A 20,361-nucleotide genomic window follows, 5' to 3' on the forward strand; every position below is an offset into this window, starting at 1 on the left:
GGCTAAATATTACCATTGCCTCAGATTGCTCTTAGAAAAATACTGATGTTAGAGCCCCACCATGACTAAATCAAAAACAGAGATTCTACCAATTGTTAGGCTTGTTAATTCCCTGGGTGATTCCAATGCGCAGCAGGTAAAAGAACCATTGGGTTAATAGAAACCATTCAGTTGAGCAGGAAAACAAAAGAAAAGAAAACACTCAGTTTACTGAACTCTCCGAACAAAATATATTCTGTTTTAAAGTTGTATCCACAATGCCCTGCTTTCCCAAAAAGGAAAAGTGATACAAAGAAACCACAGTTGTGGGCCTGACCTTCACTTTAATTTTGGACCCAGTTAGGATTCATCTATCTGCTTTGTGGACACTGAAAGAAACCAGGGACCTATGGAAGCTACAACAATGCTTACCAGGAGGAAGATGTCAAGTAACATATTCTTTATCTATGGGGACCACTGGCTTGGAAGATAATAGTTATGAATCTAGCATACCTTGGTGCCCATAAAGCATACACAATTTCATGTGATATTATCTTCATTAAAACATTTATAGGACAGATGATGGAACAAATAGCTGAAGTCTTCAATAGTTGACCAGATATATAGAAAAATTAACAGGCTCCAAGTCCCAATAAAGGCTATAGTGAGATGTCAAATAATATCATTAATCTCATCATACTGAACATTTCTTTGAATCAGCAACATTACATTTACTCAGATTTCAAATGATATACCATGTGCTGGATAGCTTTAGTTGTCAACTTGACACACCTAGGTAGAAGGAGCCTCAACTGGGTAACTACCTCCATTGGATTGGCCTATGGCCACATCTGTGGGGTATTTTCTTGATTCTTGAGTGATGTGGGAGGGCTCAGCCCACTGTGGGCGGTGTCACCCCTGGGCAGGTTGTTCTGTATTGTATAAGCAAGCAGATTGAGTGTAGGCCAGGGGAGTAAGCCAATAAGCAGCGTTCCTCCTTAGCCTATGCTTTAGCTCCTGCCTCCAGGTTCCTGCCCTGAGTTCCTACCTTGAGCTGCCTGATGAACTGTGACCTGGAAGATGTAAGCCAAATAAACCTTTTCCTCCCTAAGTCGGTATTGGTCTGAGTGTTTTCTCACAGCAATTGAAAGCAAACTAGAACACACTACTACAAGAGATTACTAATCATTTCTTTGACAGGAAGAAAAAAAATCTTCAAACCCCCAAAGGCTAAAATAAAATGTAAACTGAATAAAATAGTTTAAATGGAACAAAGTTAGAATAACTGCTAATTTCATTTTATCCAGCATGAAAAATATTAAATTCATAAAAAGTTACAAGAATAGACAAACCAAAACCAACATATAACAAGTTTTGTTTAAGAAAAAAAAAAAAAAAAAAAAAAAAAAAACCCAAAAAAAAAAAAAAAAAAACAAAACAAAAAAACCCAAAAAAACAGCAACAAGAACAAAAACAACCAAACTTGCTCAAAAGGATCAATTTCAGAGGTCTGTTCCAGAGCCAGAGCGTTTGCTCATATTTGAATCACCTTGACAAGGTTTAAATTAAAATAAATAAACAACCAGCTGCCTGAGTCCTATCCTACGCGAATTAAAACAAAATCTCTCAGAATGGGGAATCTGGATATGGATTTTTAAAACTTTCCAAGTCGTCTGGTATCCAGTGAAGGATGAGAATCAGTGGAACAATGCATCATTACCATTTCACAGAGAGATTGAAGTCCCTTCAAACTTGATCATGGTTAGATGCCAGGTGGAAAAGCAGGATCAGTTTTTGGGGAGCACTTTTTTTCTTAGTGTCTACCTTTTGGTGTGGTGTTGGGGATGACATCCAAGTCCTGGCACATGCTAAGCAAGCACTCAATCACCGAGTGGCATCCACAGCCTGGGCAGTGCATTTATAGAAAAGTGTATGTGTTTCAAAAAAGACAATTGCATGAAAACTTCAGTTCCTCTAAAGCCGTGTTTGAGGTATCAGCAACTCACATTGGCTTTTATCTTGAAAATCACAAATAGTGGCATAATTTCATAAGACTGACTAAAGGAAACTCTTTCATGATTGTTCAAGATATTTTATGAACTAAAAACTTTTGTGCAAAGGTGCTACACAAATGAAAGGTTTTAAGAACTAAAAAGGTAAGCATATAAGTCCAAAGAAGCAATACGACTTCAGTAATGACTCACCAGTAATGACGACCTCCCTCCCCTCCTAACCCCTTTCAGCTTCACAATAACTGGAAATGATCAACCCTGATGCTCCTACTTCTCTGTTAGAAAGGCAGACCCACTCCCATCCCACCAATCTTTCTCACCGTTACTCTTCTGAACTGTAAATCTAGGAACAGCAATGCTTCAAACCCTACCCACTTCAGATGTGATGTTTAAATTAGAAAAGATGTGCATTTTGTAAACTTTTAGGACCATGAACTTACAAAGGGTTACTGATATAGGCATTAAAGATTTCTTTGCTGGAGGCTTTTCTCCTTTCTAGATTTTCCACTTTGTACTTTGGTGCCAGGGAAAAGCATAATGAATTAAATATTCTAAATTGCTAGATCCATAGGGACAGAAGGAGACACTCTGGGCACATATTGGAAGAACTAAGCTTTAATAAAAGATTCTTGGAAAGTCAGGGATACAGCCTAGATAAGTTGCAGAGATGGAAATAAGGGCTAGGCAGTCTAAGATTTGCTTCCTCCCTCACTCTTCTTACAGAAAAGCTAATAGAGCTGTAACCCAAGGTCTTGTCTGAGGTCTTCTGGGATGTATTTCAGAAGCAAAGTTTCAATTTCCATATCCCAATCTATAGCAAGAATATTTCACACCAAGGGATCAGAGGCTGGGGTGTCAGAGAAGCTACAGAGGGCATATTTGGCAGCATCTTTGTAACTAGCAGGGTGTGCCCCCTGTACACTGTCAATCACAGTAAATGTAGGCTTCACCACAACACAGAATGACACTTTACCCACAGGCTTATTGGGATCTCTCAGCTGTATAGAAGCTTACACACATACATACACACACACACACACACACACACACACACACACACGCATGCACGCACGCACACACTCGAGCCATGCCCCAAGCTCTGTTCATCAGCTCAACAAGCAAAATTGCCAATTTGCTCAATTTCCCAGTCAGAAGCTACTGAACCATAGAAAAAGAACGCCCCCGTGTGGAATTGTACACTACTACCTCTGGGCTGGCAAACTTCCCTAAGTTACAAACAAAATTCTAGAAAACTACAGAAGCAGATGTTGCAGGTTCTGACAGACGGAGCCTGTATTAATGGATGAAAAGTACAAATTACTTTGTTCTCATCAAACTACTGCTTCACTGACTCACTGCTGAAGCCAGAAGTTGGGGTGAAAAAGATTATTTCAAGACCTACAGATTTTCTACACTAAAGATAAGCACCGAAATGGCTCAGTTAATCTTAAGTGTATTGACTAGAGAGGGACTTGAACTCAGAACATGGCAGTACAAGGCTACTCTCTCCATACTGCTGTGAACATATTTTCTAGGCATTTTCAGGCAATGAAGGTTTTGTCGTTCTTTGTCCCTATCCCAAAAACTTCTCTCCCAGTCTTGCTGGGCTTCAGCCTCTGCTGTAGAGAGACATTAGTGTTTGGGCTTTTAAAGGGTGAGTTCTGAAGCTCAGAGAGTGCTGAGTGATTCATGGGTTGCTAGGATACCAGTAGCCAATGCTTTATTTAATTCCTGGGTGGGGAGCTGGGAGCTAAAATCCCTGAACTGGGATTTAGCACCCTCCTAGTAACAAAAGCATATCCTCTATTCAAGAGGATTAGAGAGGATGGAGGGGGAGTGAGGCGCTTTATAAGGAAAGTTGGAACAAATCAGAGAGAAAAAGCCCTGTCCTCTTTCTTACATGTCAAGCACTTAGAGTATCAGAGAAGACAGTAAGAAGGGGAAAGTTATTACAAAAGGCAGAAAAGGGAAGAAAAAGATAAGGCAAATTGCATTGAGTTTTAACTTATCTGGCCTGAATTTCTTATTTCTTCTGATTTCTTCCTCTTTTTTTCGTGATTTCACGTATCTAAAGGAAAACCAAGCCGTTAAGATTCACACAACTAAAGTTATACTGCCACCTTGTTTTCTGTTCCCTCAACTCTGCCAGCTGCTCTGAGGTAGGCTGCCATGTGACAAGCAACGTTCCTTTCCTAAAGATAAGTGAATTTTTGAAGTATGGGTCTTGATAGCTAAATTACTTATGACTGGGCTCATTTAAAATATTCTTTCTAGTCTATTCTGAGCAGTTTGGGGTGATAGCTGGAGGACGAACATGGGTAACCTCATCCAGCTCTAGCACAAGAAAGGAATTCAGAACGGGGGAACTCAAGGCTGTGGCTACTTATTCCTATCCCAACCACTCTCCATCCACACTCAGGAGTATTCACTACCCTCCCCTGACCCCCCCCACACACACAGAAAAGTATGCACACACACCCACAAACATACTGGCACCACCTTCCACTCACACATTCCCAAAGACTTTCTGTCAAAGGTTCGCGAGGCATTTCATAACATCACTTAGTTATAAACCTGGATTAAAGACTAACTTATAGAGACTCATTTTCCCTTCAGGGTAAAAGAAAAAGTCAAATGAATTCCAGTGCTGGAGTTCCCATTTCTTTATCACATCATTTTAAAAATCCCTTAGATAAAATTTATTCTACAGATTACAGCAACCAGATATACAGCCCTCCTCCCATCACCTTTTGGTTAATGATTCATTATCCTTTTCACCTGTTTGTCCATTCCATCCCCCTCAGACTTCAGGACCTTATTGGCACCCAAAATCACAGAATGCAAAAACTTGAAAGTCACTCGTCCAAAGACTTCGAAATGTCAGTGTTATAGGGAATCCAAAGCCCTTCCACTGAGGAAGTAAAAAAAAAAAAAGTCCAAGGTCAAACAGACAGTGAATAGAGAAGACTTAGGTCTGCAGCTACCCAGCATTGAGCCTTTCCCCACTCCATACCACAGTCTCAAATAAAGTGCCCAGAGACGATGCAAGGTTACTTTAAATACATCTCCAGAGCAAACAATTTTTTTTTAAAAAGGTTACTAGATTTTCATTTCAAAGAAAGAGTTTCTTGATTCTACCCAAGGTGTCCTCACAAAGGGACAAAAGAGTGATTAATAAGAAATCAGTGTCAGCAAGATTCCCAGACCACACAATCTATCATCACACCAAACAAGGAGGAAAAAGGAATATTCAGTTTCTCACCCACACCGAGTCAACTGGAACACACGTTAAGGTTCAAATGCTCAACTTGATTCCATTAAATAAGCTCTTGGTCAGTCAGGACAATTTCGAAGCCCCTCAACAATCACTTCCAAAGAAATTGAACAAGACCTAGAAATTGACAGCACAATGCTAGCTGACTTGCACATCACACATGAGCAGCCGCCCACACAAGTGGCAAGATGCATGTGTGGGGGCGTGTATGTGGCCTGATTCACGGCTATATGAGGCAGAAAAGGCACTGTTTCAAGTCAGGTAAGCAATGGAATGAGGAAGATCTGCGTACATCAGCAAAGAAAACAGAAAAAAATAAAGAAAACAAAACCAAATATTATGTACACACTAGTATCAGAAACAACTTTTTACTAGCTTTGCCACAATACATCTCAGCAAAAACAGAAATAATAATAATAATAATAATAGTAAGAATAACAGCAAGCACCACTATGACTACATAATACAGAGAGATCTCAAACTGGAACATTGTTTCCAGCTCCTGTTTCCCCAGCCCTCATCCCATTACATGCCCTTTTTCTGTGCTCAAATTCTTAATTTAGTACATTACATACTTACAGTTACATGAATGTTTCAGAGACTTCTGTTCTTAAGCAACAAACAAGGAAGCAAATCTCATCGGCACTATCAACTTCTATATTGAAATGTAGTTCAAAAACATCATTGCAAATAAGATTACCCCACAGGAGCCATATCCAATACTTTTTTCCCAAAGTAGGTAAAAATATTGCTTTTGGTTTTTGCATGACACACAGCAAAAAATCCTCAAACTCAAATCCAGGAGTACAATTTCTGGAAAAAGGAGCCCAAACATCAAGTCAAAATCCTCTCTTGTTAATTCAAAATTTCAAAGAATACTTTTTGTTCCATGATTCCAGAGAAAATCTCACTTAATGTTTTAATAAATGTTTTAATTAGGTGGCTTCTTTCCAAATCAGAAATTGTAAACCCTGAACAGCAATATTGCAATTCAAGGGACATAGTCACTAATTGCCAGCCCAAGGCACCCCAATGTGTCACTTCCCCAATTCTTGCTTCTCATTTACAGACTATTTTCCACAAACGCACTTCTTGCATCAGTTTTTCCCCTCTAAACATCCAGTGAAAGACTTTCATAGGATGCCAAAAATTCATCATGCTCTTCCACAAACACCTCCCCCGAGCCCCAGCCCCAAACAAACCCAAACTCATTCTTGATAGCGAGAGAGAAATTTTGATTAAAATTCCTTAACGGAGTTTAAAGCTAGTTAAGAAAATGAGTTAACGAGACATCACAAACAGCGAAGCCACCTTAACAAGACACAGAGCTTGCTAAAACGTCACACAGATGGAGAATGCAATGCACACATACACATGCACACTTAAATCGAAAACATTTCCTTATCAACAATTTTACTCAAGCAATAAGCAGCTACACTCACAGGCATACTTAAAAGACAAGACATGGCAAAAGATTTAGGGAGAGATAATATACCAACGTCATACATATCACAGCGAGGCCATGTTGAAGCTCAAAACGTTTTCCCCCCTGAGTAAGAAAGCTTGCTCTTTCTCTCCCTCTCTTTCCCTGTCTCGGACTGTCTCTTTTGGATTTTTTTTTCCCCCTCAGAGGCTCTTGGGATGAAATCAAAGCGAGAGTTCGCAACCGCTCAGGTGGCTGGACTCCATTCAGCGCGTTCCCAAGAAAAACATGAGTATGACATTGACAAGCAGGAGGACTACAATCACAGCAAAAACGACTACAGTTTGCACATCCAGGGTCATGGTGCAATGCAGAACACTGTAGTGTTCCAGGTGGGGGGCCGGCAGATTGGGAGATGTCAGTCTCTGTTCTGTCAGACTGTCCATACAGCCACCATGCTAAAAAGGAAAGGAGGAAGTCAGATGGTTAGGGGAAGGTCTGGGTTTGGCCCCCGAGTATGGTCGGGGGAGGGAAGGGGGTTGGAGGCAGGGGCTCTGGCTTCCCTCCCCCTCTCGGGACTGGGCTGATCTTTCCTTCCTAGCTGAGAAATCTTAGCTTGCGCTTAAGGCAGCAGAGTCCAGCATTCTCTCTTGGGCGCCACTGAAAAATCAAAATCCTGCTTTTCAAAAAGAAAGGCAGAAGGAACCTATCGGTTCTCCGGCGCCTTCTGTCTGTCCGGGCATGCGTCCGTCTGCCTGGCTGGCTACCGGTCAGTCTCAGTCTCCCCTATTCCTCGCTTGCTTGCTCTCTTCAAGGGATTCCCGGCTACCAGTCACTCTTTCTAGCCTTTCCTCGCTGGCCCTCTCCCTCTCCTCTCCCCACCCCCACCTCAGCTGGTAGGCTGCCTTTTTATTCACGCAGAGACTGGGGGCGCTTGCGTGACGCTAAGAGAGCCGCTGACAGGCGCACAGGCCAATAGTAGAAGCTGCAGCTGCGCATTCAGTAGCCGGAGGCGAGACTTGAGCTGGTGTGCTAGCAGCGTCAGCCAATCGGAGAGCCCAAAACTCACAGAGCCGGCTCTCTCCATGGGTGCCACCAACAGCCTGTTTTTACGTGGGGGTGAGGGACTTGTTGGGGGTGGGGGTGGAGGGTAAGAGACCGAAAGAGGAGGGGAAAGATGGGGACGTGGGAGAGCAAAGAGAATGAAGTGAATAGGCCTGACAAGAAAGGAGGAGGAGGGCACAGAGAGAGCCCTTGAGAAGGAGAAAGAAAGGCAAAATGAGATTGGAAGGAAGAAGAAGGAATAGAGGATACAATGAAGAAAAAGAAGTGGAGGGACAGGTAAGATAAAAGGGGTAGGTAGGCGGAAAAGAGGTTTATAACTCGACAGCCCCTCTGAAGCCTGGGCCAACGGAAAACACAAGTGTCTTTGACCACTGTCTAAAGTAGTTTACAGGTAAGTCACAATCTCAGTAAAAATCCTACAAAGTACTGTTGTGGTCAGAATCGCAGGAACAGTACCAAGTATCCACAATCCAGTTCTATTTGGATTCTCTGCTCCAGATGCCTTGGCTCAGTCATGTGGCCATCCCTAATTACGATTTCTTCACACTACAGTTAACTTGGCACTCTTTGGGGCTGCTGAGTACTAGGAAGGGAAATTAACTATTGGTGAATGCACAAACTTTTAAAGAACTTGCGACTGCTTGTAATCATTGCACTGTTCAGTGTTTATGACTTTCTGCTCACAATTGGAGGGAACATGTCCTGTACTAGAGACCAGAAGGATTCAAATATACTAGCTCTACTTTAAACTCCCTTCTGTGGTTCTTGGACTCACCTTCTGTCACATGAAGATTTAGACTTATCTGAGAATGAACTGAAATCTCAGAACTTTACAGAAAAATACATGTAATTTCTGTAACTCCCTGGTGGACCCTCAAGAAGGAAGGGCTCCCTAATACAGATGATCTCACAGAACCTTTCTTGCTCTTACATTCCTATGACCTTATAAGTCAACAGGTAGATAGCGGTGGAGAGAGGTAAGAAAGTAGATTAGCCAGATATAGATCAAATTTTATTCTGGAGCTGTTACACTATAGACTTTAGGAGGAACAAAAATTACTTTCTGTTCTCTAGAAATCTTTGAGGTTCAGATATCATTCATCTTAATGAAATTGTTTGAAATTCTGAATAGATGCTGATCATAAATAAAATGGCCACTGGCCCTCCATTATAGAATAAACTCCAAATGAGAGCCCGTTTTACAAATTTTGGCTCACAGAAAAACCACTTTTGAATGATTCTTGTCAAAACAACAAAAACTCCTGAATCAGATCTAATGTCTAAACCTAACTATCAAGTTGCTGAACACCGGCAGGACAAAAAATGTTTACAGGGATTCAGATTATGAAATCACTGCAAAAAATTACAAAATGAATGATCCAGTTCTTCACAAACAAATAGGAAGAAAACTTCTCAACTGACTGAGGTGGAATTTGTACACACACAAATAACATACATTTGTGACATTTTTGAAACAGCTGGAAATCTGACCACTAGTCAAATAGTTCATATTTAAAAGTCATTATTAATTCTTTAGCTATAATAATGATAGTAGCTTACAAAATAGGGGGATTTATGACCCTGGGTATGTTTTCTTAAATATGACATAAAAGCACAAGCAACCAAGAGAAAAATAATTAAATTGAACTGCATCAAAATTGAAAACTTTTATGCTTCAAAGATATCATTAAGAATGTGAACCTAAGTAATAGGAAAGAAAATTCTTTGCAAATAACACCTGATAACAGATTTGTATCTGTAATAAATAATAAGGAATTCTTACAACTCACAAAAAGAAATATAACACAAGGGGTGATGAGATGGTTCAGAAAGAAAAGTTCTTGATGTGCAGGAACCATGTAATGGTGGAAGGAGAGAACTAACTCTACAAAGTTATCATCTGACCTCCACATGTATACCATGACATGCTCAACTCCACATATGCATCATGCACACATGTACAATAATAATAATAATAATTTTTAAAAAGAAATATGGGCCAGCAAGATGGCTCAGCAGGTAAAGGCGCTTATCACCAAGCCAAACAAACTGAGTTTGATCCCTGGGACCCATGGTAGAAGGAGAGAACCCACTCCTACAAATTGTTCTCTGATCTCCACATGCCTCCCATAAATAAATAAATGTAATGAAATTGAAAAATCTTCAAAATATTTTAATAACATTCATCCAATGAAATGGTCAATTAAGCACATGAAAAGATATTGAACAGTGGTTAGCCATCAGGGCTATTCAAATAAAACGCAGGAAATCTAAATACAAGATATTGACTATGTCATTATTTGTCATAGAGATGTAGCTAGGTGGTAGAATGCTCATAATACAGCTGGTAGTAAAGTAAAACAGTAGATCTGGCTTTTAGAACAGTCTAGCAGCTTCTCAAAACATTAAACATCGAATTACCATTTTATTAAACAGCTCCACTCTTTGATATGCATCTAAGAGAAAGGAAAATAAGTCCACACAAAAACATGGAGGAATGTTCATAGAGATATTATTCATAATAACCAAAAGATGGAACAATTCAAGCACTCATCCATTGTTGATAAACAATGTTGGTAAACAAAAATATGGTATATGCATTCAATGGAATATTATTCAACCATAAATAGAAATAAAGGCTACAAGATAAATAATAATGAAATAATGCTATAGCATAAAACTTTGAAAAAATTGTTTTAACTGAAATACACAGACATACAAGGTTTTTTGTATCATCCCATGTGTATGTAATGTCGATGCAGTTAAGGTAAATACTACTCCATAAAGGTTCTATTTCAGTTATATATAAATATAAATGTAATTGATAGGTTGCGATGCAAAGCTACGTCTTTTGACAAGTAATCATTAAAACAATTTGAAATCCACTCCTAGAGGTTATGTTGAGATACATACTGGCTGTCATCACATTGTGAGCAACTAGAATGTTTCTCCTGAAAATTTCATTCTTAATGTAGCTCTACTTCTGTGCTAGTCACTTTTTATTTGACACACACAACCTACAGATACTTGGGAAAAGTGAATCTCAACTGAAAAACTGATCACAAAAACCCAGCACCGAACTTTGGAAATGGACAGCAGGCCCCAATCTTAGTGGAAGCACTATTGGCAGCTGATTACTGCTAGGTGAGGAAGAGCTGATCTTCTTGAAGGGGGTGATGCTAGATAGGCTGACTAGACCCCAGTGGATGAACATGCACTAAAGGATGTCAGGGGACACTCACTAACCTGACCTGGTGGGTCTTAACATAAGTGACAGAATGTGTGAAATCCCATGGAGTGGCTATGGGAGGATGCCAGTGGGGAAGGAGATGTAAAGATGATTAAGATGGTGTGTATGAAATACACACAAATTAAATTAAAAAAATTGATCACACTGGCCTGTGGGCATGTCTGGACCATTTTCTTTATTGCTAGTTGATGTAGGAAGGCCGAATCAATTGTGGGCAGCACCATCCTCAGGAAGGTGGGTCTGGGCTGTATAAGAAAAGTAGCTGAAGGTAAGGCAGAGGGTAAATCCACAAGAACAAAACATTTTCTTTGATTCCTGCCTCCAGATTCCTGCCTTGAGTTCCTGCCTGACTTCTCTCAAAGATGGATGGTGACCTGGAAGTGTAAGATGAAATCAACCTTTCTTCATTTAAATTGCTTTGGGTCATGGTGTTTGTCACACCAACAGGAGAAATGGAATAACTTCCTTACTTTCTTTGACCCCCTCAACCTTTATCATTATCATCCTATAGAAACCTGAAAGATCTTATGGCTATAAACAAAGTAATAACTTTTTTTACTAAAGTGTCTATCTCTGTCTTTCTTGAGGTCACTCTCATAGGACTCCACTGATGTTTTCCTCTCTTTCCTGAAATGTTCTTTTGCCTTATGGATGTCATCCACATGACCTGTCTGGTACATACCTTCTTTCAACAAAATTACTGAGTACCAGTGGGGAACAAAACAGATATAGGTACTTGCTTACAGGTAAGTGGAGAACTTCTTCCTCTGCTGATGATACTCAAGTTGATACTCTTGGAGTACAGTGATAACTCTCCATCTGTTTTCCTGATTGTGTCCTTCTGAATAACTCACAAGTATTTCAAAGTTAATAAATCCAAAGGTAATTCATGTTCTCTCTCCCACATCTGATAGTGTTTTCACTTTGAGTTCCTTGCCTTTCGAGAATGGAATTCACACACCGAACTAGCCAGAAACTATCCATAAGTCCTGCCTCTCTTTCACATCTCCAAAAACTAATCAGTCTCCAGAGCCCATTGATTTCCTTCACGCTTAATTTCTTTCTTGTATGTCTCCTTTTCTTCCTACTGCCAGTACCTTTAACCAGTTTCTCTTCATCTATGATTTATTAGCATTCATTACCTGGTTCATTGGCCTACTCTGCCTCCTCAGTTCCACCTCCTTCTCTCTGACCCAAATTCTCTCTCTAAAGCATTTTTAGTCAATCCTATGATGGATGCTGTGGACCATTTGGTAAACATACATTCCACTCTCCAAGCTTTCTTTAATATAGAGCTGAAAAGCTAAAAAAGCAAAACCAACCAAACACCCAAACAAAAAAACTACATAACAAATAACCATTTCCCATACTCCTTTGTAAGCCAGTATTATGGATGGATAATTTCTGTCAATTGCAGGCCTGTACCCAGTGCTTAGAATGAGATGATAAAGCAGAAAGCCATATCTCCACTGCATGTTAGTGGAGACATTAGATTTTCTTCGTGGCTGTGTTTCCATAAATCCTGGCATCTGGTCGCTATTTCTATGTTTTTTGAGAACTAAAGAATGAATCATTTTTCCTTTTTGCATCTGGCAGATATGATGATACACTACCCAGTAGTCAGAACAGTGGCAGCTTCTTGTTTCTAAAAAGATAAATAATGTAGATAATCTCAAAATCCTTGATGCTTTACCTTTCTGCTTGTGTCAGAGATGGAAGGTATTCTAATATGGTCCTAGTAGTCATTCTTGAAAGCCTAACTTAAACCTTGCTTTTCCATCCCATCTACGAATTTTGTTAGCACTTCATTTTCTGTATTAAAGCACTTTCTGATGAAAACAACTAGCATGCTTTATTTCCTACTCGTGAGACTTGATTTAGATAACGCCTCTGTTTAAATGCCTTCAGTGTTTCCCCACTGTTCTTAAGGCAAATTCTGTGGCATGACATACAATGTCCTGCTCATGTGGTTGTCCTTTGATCTTTTTAACCTCAGCACTTACCAATCCACTTTCATTTCCTATTCTGTGGTTAGACAGAACTTAGAGTTCCAATAGCACACCAGGCTATATTGCTTCACAGCCCAGGGAAACTGCTGCTGTCCTCCCACCCCCCTACTCAAAGCTCAGCTCAGCTCGGGTGTCACCTCCTTCAGAAAGCTTCCTTGGATATTTCTCTTCTAAAATCATTCTGTGTTATATTCTGCCCCGATAGGACCTCATGTTTCACCCTCACGGAACACTTACTTAACTGTTCTGTAGATTTACCTGCTTCTTTCTATGGAGCTAGGAGAGAAGAGACCATGCTTTCTTCCCCAAGCCCATCACACTGCTTGACATTTATCAGGTACATCACAAACACTTGTTAAATTCGTGAATGCTTCCTTCATTCACTGATTCTACTGAAAGAATCATATCTTATAACCAGAAAAAGCAAGACCTTTTGGGATCACAGAGAAAATCCAAATCTTCATATTTGAGGTACTCGGAGATGAGACGCAGTCTGTTTAAGATTACAGTCAACCACTGGCAGAGAGGGAACTAAAACCTTTGTACCCTGAGTCTCAAAAGTACTTTTGTGAAATTTCACACTCTGAACATGGCATTTGATCTTAGGCCTGTTGATATGAACCATACAGCTGTAGGTAACCTGTAAATAAATTTATAGGTGACTCAGCAGTACTCAAAAATCTTTAAAAAGCATCTCCTGAGTGGGGCGTGGTAACACATGCCTTTAATCACATCACTTGGGAGGAGGCAGAGGCAAGCAGATCTCTGTGAGTTCCAGGCCAGCCTAGTCTACATAACAAGTTCCAGGCCAGGTGTGGCTACAGAGAAACCCTGTCTCAAAAAGACAAAAAATAAATTTCTCATTTTAAACAGCAATACTTGTATCCCAGATCCAGCCCTTTTGCTACCACGTATAAAGGATTCCAAGAATCTCTTGATCAGAAACAATACCAATTCCATTCTTCAATCACTTCTGCAATGTCTTGGTCACCTATTTTCAACTCCAATTCCCACAACAATTAGAAGATTCTTCCTTCCCAAGATAGCCCCTAAATCTTTTTAGTAATCTCAGTTGGAGATTAGTTGATCATCTCTTTGAGCCAGATGTTATCACTACTACCATAGCTATAGAGAAGAAGCTATTCATTCATGACAGGGTTTGGAATATAAATATTCCCAAATTCACACTGTTGTTTAGAACCAAAACTCAGTTCAACAGAAAATAATAGCTGACATTTATAAATGCTTACTCTGTGACAGGTACTATTAAAAGCCCTTTAAATGTGTCAACTATTTAAATTCTCTTCATCAATGAAATATATGATATTAATATACTTATTCTAGTTATGAGAAAAGTTAGGCAGAATCAATTAAATATCTTGTCCAAAATTACACTGTTAGCAAGCAGTGTAGTCCAAATATTAAGTCCAAACACTGTGGCTCTAGAGCCTATTCTTTCACCTGATAAGATGTCTTCTGAGTCACAGGAATAAACTGTTTCAATGTTCTGTCCTAGGCCCTGTAGAGGGAAAATCATTATAATAGACCAGAAAATGTAGTTGGTTTTATTAGGAATTTCTACAAGCATAGTTTAGATCCCAAACTTCTAGCCACTGAATACTATCAAACACTTTGATCGAAACAGGACTACCCTTATCTGATTGACCCTGATTTACATGATAGATACTGCACAACTGGAAATTAACTGTACAGAGGCTCACTCTAGCCTTCCAGAACTGTACACTGACCAATCTGGACAGTCCTTTGCATGGTATGAATTATATACCAGAAAACTGCATACAAAGAAACTCACTCTAGACACAAATGTAAAAGTACTTCTCCCAAATGAAGATATATGTGCCCCTCCCCCATTGCCCCTATGCTGCAAGTGATACTCTAGTTACTGCCCAACCCACTGCCCTCTTGCAGCACACTCAATAAACTATTGCTTCTATTCAGTCTAAATGGTGAGTCCCTTTTCTGCTACTGTAGTGACTGGACACCAGTAAACTATAGGTTCCAGTGTCTTACCTCCCAAATCTAAGAAATTTCTAGGTTTAAAACCTTTGCTTTCTGGCTGAAAAAAGTCAATTTCTGATTGTCCCTTGTTTTTCATGTTTTAAACAGCTCCTAAAGACCCACTTCTGCTAGGAAGTACTCCAAAAGTAAAGTTTACTTTTTTCCTGACCCTGCTTCCCACACTTATCATTCATCCCTCAAATCAGCCTCCCCATTAATTCCTGATGTGTACAACTGCCAGGCTATAGATACTTAATGCAGCTTGTTCTTTCATGTGACTTATGTTACTTGTGTTACTAGATACTCTTGCACATTCATATCTGTCCAGTCCATTTAAGAGAATCAATTTTCTGAGAACAAGAGCAATTATTAAATTATTCAGAATAGAGTATCTCCACTGTTCTACAATGAGTTCAATTCAATAAGCATATATTCTGACACCTAATGCCTATAACACTGTTCTCAGAGCGTTTGCAGTCTAATAAAGGAGACAGTTAATGATGTAAATCATTTCAACACCATATGTTAGATAATTAATTTTTTAAAAATATTTTATTTATTTTCTGTTAGTCTTAGGTGTAGAGCTTACATCCTAAATGTGTCACTTAGGCTTGGGCAATTTACAGAGAATATCTGTGTGTGACCAGTGGTGTAACTCTAATAATCTCTGTTGAAAAAGAAGCTACTTTGATGGGTGGTGACTGAGATACTTGTCTATAAATTTAAGGAGCCATATTTTGCACATAGTAAGAAATTCCTACATTTGTCTAGGGATATGAGAGCCTTGGGTTTTCTCTAAGATCTATGACCTCTCCAGCTACATGTATTTGGCTAGGCTTACAGTACCAGACATGAGTTTCCTCCCGTTGAGTGGGCTTTAAGTTCAGTTAGGTAACTGTTGATTACCCCCAAGATAAAAGTGCAGCTACTGCACCAATGTCATTTGCTGTGCTGGTCATTGATGTGTATTTTAGGCCTTGAAGCTAGGGTTGGACCATCAGTTGATGTACCAGCTTGTGTAGTGCTCTCCAAAGCTCTGAGGGATGAAGAGAACACTAATGCATCTTTCAATTCTCATTAATGAAGCTTGTCATGCAACAGAGGGCCAGTAACACAAAAGGCCACAAATAGCCAAAATGCAGAGAGTAAGAGTTGGCAGAGTGTGGGTTCTTAGATGGGTCTCCTACATTGGGGCCCATCCACCCAGGGTTCAGGGACCATTGCGGAAGAGGGAGCAGAAATATTGTAAGAGCCAGGGAGGAGGTGCATGACTGCACAGAAATAGTCCTACAGGTGACTGGGACCCTTGTCATACACACGCACAGCAAAGGTATGAGCATGCACAAGACCCATGCAAATTGAGGCAGACAAAAACCCAGAACAGAACTGTGGAAATGAGCAGCAAGCCCCAATCTTAATTAAAGAGTTATTGGCAGCTGATTACTGCTGGGTGAGGAAGACAGATCTTCTTGAAGAGAGAGACTCTAGATAGGCTGACTAAACCCCGGTGGCTGAACTTGCACTGAGGGACATCTCACAACCCTAACTTTACATAATAGGCCTTAATATAAATAACAGAATGTATGAACTCCAGTGGGGACTATGGGAAGGTGTCAAAAGGGAAGGGAGAAGGGGGTATAAAGATGATTTTATATTTGAAATACACAAAAATTCAATAAAATTTATAAAAAAAAATTATGTATTTATTGTAATTTTATTTGTATGAGTGTATTGCCTGAATGTTTGTAAGTGCACCCATGTCATGCACTGCCCCTGGAGGTCAGAAGAAGGCATCAGGGTCCTCTGGAACTGGAGTTATGGACGATTGTTATCTGCTGTGTAGGTGCTGGGAATCGAACCTGGGTCCTCTGTAAGAGCAGTCAATGCTTTTAACTGATGAGCCATTTCTCCAGCCCCAATTAATGAAATTTTAATGAATAAGAGAGTAAGTCACAGGATCTAATGTTCAAGAAGGGAAAATAGATCATCTCTTTCCAACATCCCTAGATAGAAATCCTTTCTATAATATATGTGATAGTGGGAGTGGGAAGAGCAAGAAGAAATACTTTGGGCACACATGGTCACTAGGCTTTTAAACATATTAAGTATCCCCATGAGTCTGAAAAGATGTAACTGTCATTATTTTAAAGAGTAAGAAATTGTAACTGAATGTTTACATATAGCCCATAGTCATACAGGCAAGACAAATAAGTAGCAATATTCGAACTCAGATTTGTTTTCAGAATCCATTTTTTTCTCCATTAACTTTGATAAGTTTTGTCCAACAGCCATTAAATAAATTTTAGTAACAGGAAATTCACTCTAGAGCTTCCAAGGATATTATTCATTTGGAGCTAAAATGTACTTCTCTAGTTTCTGCTCATTTGTTAGAGTGCTACACTCTAGACCATGTAAAAATAAAAATAAAAGCAGTGTCTTTGTAAGAAATAGCCCTCTCAAGTGTTTTAAGTCATCTAGTATGGATTCAAATTCCTATTCCCTCCTAACCACTTTCCTCTACACACACACACACACAGTTTCCACAAAGATAAGCATGCTTCTGTATTATTACAGTTACTTTTGTTATTATTTATATTTATGTATGTATGTGAACATGTGTGCAGTTTCCTACAGAAGCTAGAACAGGGAATGGATCCCCTGGACCTGGAGTTACAAGCAGCTGTGAGTCACTGAATGTGGGTGCTGAGAACCTAACTCTGGTCCTTTGCAAGAGCTGGAAGTGCTCTCAAACACTGACCCATCTCTTCATCCCCCTACATGACCATCTCTAAACTTGGAGTTGAGGCATGATTTTCAGTTTTGTTCTAAGCCTGGCTGCTTTTCACTCTACATCCATCATAACAGGTATCTAGCAGGTATAAGGGTGGGAGTAGTAGCAACGGAGTAAACTATTGCCTCTCTTATTCTGAACACTCACATTTTGCAAAAAGGTTGACGTTCAAATATGCCTCCGTAATGCCTTGAGAAGCCCATAGAAAAATGAAAAGAGCAGTATATAAGAAAGTAAAACTTTTGCATATAAGTTCAATCTTTGTTTCTTGGTAGCTGTGTGAACTCAGACACGTTTCTTTACTATCTTTCTAAAACCTGTGACTTCAGTTGTAGCTTAAAATGAAGTACTTATTGTTTTAAATCTTCAACATCTTGGTTGAAGGTGAAGCAGGCACAGCATTAGTCTCCAGGTGGTTCCCTGAGCATAATGTGATGGATTAGGTTACAAATAATCAGGTGGTTGGGGGGTAGAGTTATAATGGGAAATCTAACAAGGGTTGTTAATTTGAATCTGCAAAGACTGTTCCCCTGGTGCAAGTTTAGCTCTTTCACCTTCTCAAAATTGTCCTATCCTGATCACTTTCACAACATTGTACATCATTTCCTATTCCATTATCTTGATTTTTCCTCAAATCCTTTATCATAACCTGAACCATTACATAATTTTTTGCTTATTGATTTATTGTCTTCCTTTATAAAGCATAAGTTCCATGAAGACAGAGAATGTTTTGTTCACTGTTTTATTCCGGGCACCTAAAACAGTGCTTAGCACGCAAAGAATACACGTTTAATGACTGAATAACTAAATGTACAAGTGAATGAGAAGATGAAGAACAACATACAGCCCTCTTGACTCAGATTAGTATATAAAGAAATTCTGTCATGGAAGGCATTCCCTGCTGCAGACTGTGAATACTAGTTTTTGCTCCACAGCCCTGCCTCCCTCACCAAGGGCCTTGGGTAGTAAGAACTCCTCCAGAAAGAATTTAAAAGTCCAGATTGTAGGCTGAGAATTACAGTACCGCTTCATTTCTGTTCCCCCTTCTTGGCCACCTAGAGGTCTTCCTTCAGGAAACAATGTCTGTACCGCCCCCCTGTGGCCAATGAGTCTGAATAAATGTCTGAATAAATACATAAGAACATCAATTTCCTCCTGTTCCTTTGCTTTCGTCTATTTCAATCCGATTTCACATTTATTTTTGGCCAATTTCAGTTCTATTTCAAACAAGCCTGTGGGCCAGACCATCTGTCTCTACTCAGAGTAGAGAGAAGACTTGTTGGAAAAAAATAGCAAAGGTCTAAAAGGCCCTTCAGAGAAAGGACAATGGTTCTCCTCAGGATTATGATCTTTCTGGGGCAGCCAAAATCAAATCTATATCAACTGAAGACTGGGATGGACAGTGAATGCTTCTGTCAGCATCAGGACCCAGTGTTTAGTTTTAGAGCCTAATCTGGATCGTTCCATTCTTGGGCATTATGAGTCATTCAGCCTGCTATCTACCACTTTCTAACCTACGTACTTAGGTTTTATTTTTTAACAGGCTTCATATCAACTGAAAGTCATTGGCTATTCAAGACAGTAAGCACACAGCAGCAAATTAAGTAAGGAATTTTGCTTATAAGAGTCACTAAACAATAATTACATAAGTAGTTAGGTAAGCAGATTATATAAATAAGCTAAAACTTCAGTAGAAGGAAGGAATTAACTTTGAGAAACTGTATGTCTTGCTGAAGCCCAAGACAGTCCTGCAAAAATACCATGACAGAAACTGTTGAGAGCCTGGATACCACCAAAGATTGGTAAAAAGATGTGTGGAAGATGGCAGTTCATAGCAATCCACAAGGTTCCAGCCAAGACTACTAAAGCTCTTTGTAGACTGATGGGAAGAGATCACAAAATATAGTATATTAACAAAGACACAGTATAGTACTTATGATGTGTGTTCCTTGGATTAGAAAAATAGAAGGAAATAAAATGTATTTGCTATGCTTACTTATATCTACACTTCAAAATTCTGTAAAGACACTGTATTAGTTAGTTTTCTGTTGCTCTGGTAAAACATCATTACCAAAGCAATTTATAGAAGGAAGAGTTAATTTGCCTTAAGAATCCATTACAGTGGGAAGGCATGACAGGAGGCAGGCATGGCAACTAGATCAGGAAGCTGAGAGCTCACATTTTCAAGCATGAGCAAGCAGGAAGCAAAATGAGACTGTAAGAGGGGCAAGACTATGAACTCTCCCCTAGTGATGTAATACCTCCAGCCTGTGGGGGACATTCTCATTCAAACCACCACAGATATATAAAAAGCTATAAAACTAGTGACCTGTATTACATTCACCTAACCAAACTAGGAAAAGCCCTGGAATTAGAAGCAGTACACCACACACACACACACACACACACACACACACACACACACATGCACGCACGCACGCACGCACACACGCACACACACACACACACAAGACGGGGTTGACAGTCTCACTATAGGGCTCATCCTTGTTTGGACTCCTCTCCAAGTTCCCAAGGGGAG

At 39.7% G+C, this 20,361-nt stretch overlaps 1 protein-coding gene across 6 annotated transcripts in view; it reads right to left on the minus strand.

Annotated features, from left to right (window-relative positions):
- Arhgef9 (Cdc42 guanine nucleotide exchange factor 9) overlaps nucleotides 1-20,361 on the minus strand; it is a 200,284-nt gene that overhangs the window by 160,818 nt on the left and 19,105 nt on the right. For 2 of the 6 annotated variants that reach the window (XM_008841255.3, XM_008841252.2), the window contains exon 1: nucleotides 6,761-7,568. The exons of 1 other annotated variant lie outside the window; for it this stretch is intronic. In XM_008841255.3, the coding sequence (XP_008839477.1) occupies nucleotides 6,761-6,769 (9 nt within the window). In that variant the 5' untranslated portion in view covers nucleotides 6,770-7,568. Of the gene's footprint in view, nucleotides 1-5,844; nucleotides 5,860-6,760; nucleotides 7,569-20,361 lie in introns of those variants that run through there. 3 more of the 6 variants (XM_008841254.3, XM_008841253.3, XM_029567412.1) reach the window with 3 other exon arrangements.

The sequence above is a fragment of the Nannospalax galili genome, unplaced genomic scaffold, assembly GCF_000622305.1.
Source record: "Nannospalax galili isolate Female #2095 unplaced genomic scaffold, S.galili_v1.0 scaffold701, whole genome shotgun sequence".
In the NCBI taxonomy this organism is placed as follows: Eukaryota; Metazoa; Chordata; class Mammalia; order Rodentia; family Spalacidae; genus Nannospalax; species Nannospalax galili.